The sequence below is a fragment of the Centruroides sculpturatus genome, unplaced genomic scaffold, assembly GCF_000671375.1.
Source record: "Centruroides sculpturatus isolate CEXI.00-Female unplaced genomic scaffold, Cexi_2.0 scaffold440, whole genome shotgun sequence".
NCBI classification, from domain to species: Eukaryota; Metazoa; Arthropoda; class Arachnida; order Scorpiones; family Buthidae; genus Centruroides; species Centruroides sculpturatus.
The window spans coordinates 489204-492335 of NW_019384633.1; the positions used below are offsets into that span (position 1 = coordinate 489204).

Sequence of the window (3132 nt, forward strand, 5' to 3'; positions counted from 1 at the left end):
AAAGTGAAATTGTAACATTTACTATCAAAAAAAAAAATTCAGTATGATAGCTTCACCCTATCACTAAAACAATTTAAATATAGAAATAATTTAAATTGTAAACACCTCTGTAAAGACTAAAATAAAATGTACTTTAAAAAATATCTGTTAACTTTTTATCAATATAAATTAGGAAATAATATATAGGTCTATATTTGTACACTGACCTAATTTATATAACCTATATTTATATGTTTATTATATACTTTACTTTAGTCCAAAGTTTTTCTATTGTTTTATGAAAAATAATTAGATTAAATATGTTAAATTATGATTGAATGTCATGCAAAACAAACCCTTTAACAAATGATTAGATGAATTAATTTTTCTCATCTATAAAATTATACTCTTGCATGACTAGTGACTATTAACTTAATCATTTTAGTACTAAAACAATGAAAAAACTATATTATGATCAGTACATTTTATACTAAATATTGCTTATGCTCTAGTTAACAATCTTGCTCTTTATATTTTTTTCTCTATTTTGAAATATCAATTTATATTCGATAGTTCTTAAAATTAAGAAGCAAGAATTAGTGAAAATGTCTATATTTTAAAACAAAATTCTAACTTTGTGCTTTATTTATTTAATAAAAAATATTTTTTATAAATACACTTTTAAAAATGTTAATTTATATAATAAATTAACAAAAAAAATTACTACAGGATAATAATAAAATACCAGTTAACACTAAATTCAATATAATGATTTTCTATTTCAACATTTGTTGTATTACTATAAATAACTAGATTGAGTTCTTAAGCAGTTTTTTTCATTTACATAAGTAATGGAAGATAAGTATCAGTACATTAATATTTAACATAGAATGATTTATCACCTGAATATTTTAACTAAAAAATGTTCATGTTAATCTACTTAAAACCCTCGTATACATTTAGAATTAAATCCACTATAGATTAAAATATACTTTACATAGAATAAAATGTTCATGTGGAAAAAATACTAAAGAAAGCATTTTTCTTGAAAGTTCCTTGTATATCAGTTTGTTAAACAATTTATGAAACTTTATTACTTACAACTTATTTTTAATTCATTAATTTAAAACTATATTTTTTTTTTAAAAATAAAGCCAATCAACACCTTATAGGAAAGTAACTTTTTGAATTAATCATTAACTCAGCAAGGATTGGATCAAAGTCAAATAAAAAAAATGAAAGGATTTTGAAGATTTAGTAAATTTGAGAAATCTTTAAAAATATTTGTTTATTGTTGAATGTAAATTTAGATAATCAGTCATATTATAAACAATTTTGAAATATATATAATATAACTTATTGTGCTTTTTCACACATTAAAACAATTTAAGATAATATATACTTCATTAAAATTCCACTTTAACAACAATTCATTTAAAAAAAGAAAAACAATGTTTATTTCTTAAATATACATAAATTTTAAACAACAGATGATATATCAATATATAAACAATAATAATTAAAAAATCTTTTGAAGTTTGGTAGACAAAAAGCAAGTGCTTTCAATGAAAGTTTGGAATATATAATAAAGCATGTAATTCTACATATAGAATAATTTAATTTCCATATTTTGCAATGAGTTCACTTGCATATTTTACATATGCTTCCTTAGCATCATTCTGACTCATGCCTACATAAAAAAAAAAATTGTTTTAAACATTTACATAGATAACTTCCTTTATAAAATTGAGGAAAAGTTGTATAGAATATAAGAATTACACAAAGTTATATAAGGAAATTTCTCAGAAAAAGTAAATATACCTTTCTTCCCATTCCATGCCTCCCATTTAGCTTTTCCTTTTAAATCTAGCATTCCAGGACGACCTACAATTACATTGATAATTAGTAAAAATCAATTTAAAAATGGGGAAAAATGATCTTAATTTGAAAAAGTTTTGTTTTTACTTATGTTTATATTTAATAATAATTTTTATTATACAAAAAGGACTTTACTTGTATTACAGTCCCCAATTGTTGCTTGTTTATAGAGTGCATATAACTCTAGCAATTCTTGATCAGTAGGTCTGGATTTTAAATTCTTAACATCTTCAGCTGCCTTGTTGAAAGACTTAAAAAAAAAAAATTTAATTTTTATTATATTGGAAGTCAAGATGAGTGAAAAAGTAAAATAAAAATAATTTAATCTAATTTTTTTTTATAATAAGTAAACCTAATCAAAAGAATACACTCCAGTTTATTGGAACCTTGGATTTATGTAAATTTCAACTTAAGTTACATAAGCTAAAACCCAAATTTATACAAAAGTCCAAAATCTAGAATCCAGTTAAACACCATATTCTAAATTTAGAATTTTTATCTTTGAATTTGAGTAACTTTGGAGTTTGGACCTCAGATTTGTATGATACATGTTTCAGATCTTTTGGACTTTTTATAACTTTGGATTTTTATATGTTTGAAGTTGAATTAATACATGTTGAATGTATATAAAATTTTTGACTAACATTCAAAGAAAGGCAAGGAATTATCTTTTAATTTAATCACATATATTCAAATTCAAACTTAGAAGTCCAAATCCTATAAACTTCTAAGTCCAAAACATCAAATATAGCTATTTTTACTTTAGACTTTTGAACTGGATTGATATAGCATACATATAATAGAAAGAGTACTTATTTAATTTAATTAAATATTAAATAATACATTCTAAGATACATAATTAACTATATATTCAGATATAAAGCTCACCTCGTCGAGAGACATTTTCTATGAAATGTAAATAGCGTTAATTGTTAAAAGGAAAGCAAAATTCCCTAAACCACAACCGCACAATGACGAATACGGAAATTCAAATAACGAGTGTGGAAGGCTTCTATAACTTTTTATATCAGAAATATTTGTCTTCAGCGCCATCTGAAGTTTGGAGTTGACGGTTAATTTTTTTTCCACCGTGTCCAATTTTATAACGAGTTCAAACAACTCATTAAGTTATTTAACAAGTGAAGCTCTAATTTTTTTTATTTTTATGATGGAAGTAAAAAGTGATTGGTATTCTAAACGCGCAAGAAGAAATTATAAAATAAAATAATATTGGACGGACGAACGGTCAAGGTGGCAGCCTACCGCTCTAGGGAT

General features: G+C 23.3%; 1 protein-coding gene across 1 annotated transcript; it reads right to left on the bottom strand.

The window, feature by feature from the left end:
- Positions 1-1408: 1408 nt before the first annotated feature.
- LOC111625826 (acyl-CoA-binding protein-like) lies at positions 1409-2903 on the bottom strand. Its single transcript, XM_023369064.1, has 4 exons — positions 2746-2903; positions 1993-2107; positions 1801-1863; positions 1409-1669 (listed from the first exon to the last, which is right to left on the bottom strand). Exons 1-4 carry the CDS (start codon positions 2758-2760, stop codon positions 1596-1598), a joined length of 267 nt encoding a protein of 88 aa, XP_023224832.1. The 5' UTR covers positions 2761-2903; the 3' UTR covers positions 1409-1595.
- Positions 2904-3132: the final 229 nt, after the last annotated feature.

Coding starts and splice junctions, on each gene's coding strand:
- LOC111625826 (XM_023369064.1), bottom strand. Junction 1,864..1,992: donor AATTGGGGACTGTAATACAA/GTAAAGTCCTTT, acceptor ATGTAATTGTAG/GTCGTCCTGGAATGCTAGAT. Junction 1,670..1,800: donor GGCATGGAATGGGAAGAAAG/GTATATTTACTT, acceptor TTTTTTATGTAG/GCATGAGTCAGAATGATGCT.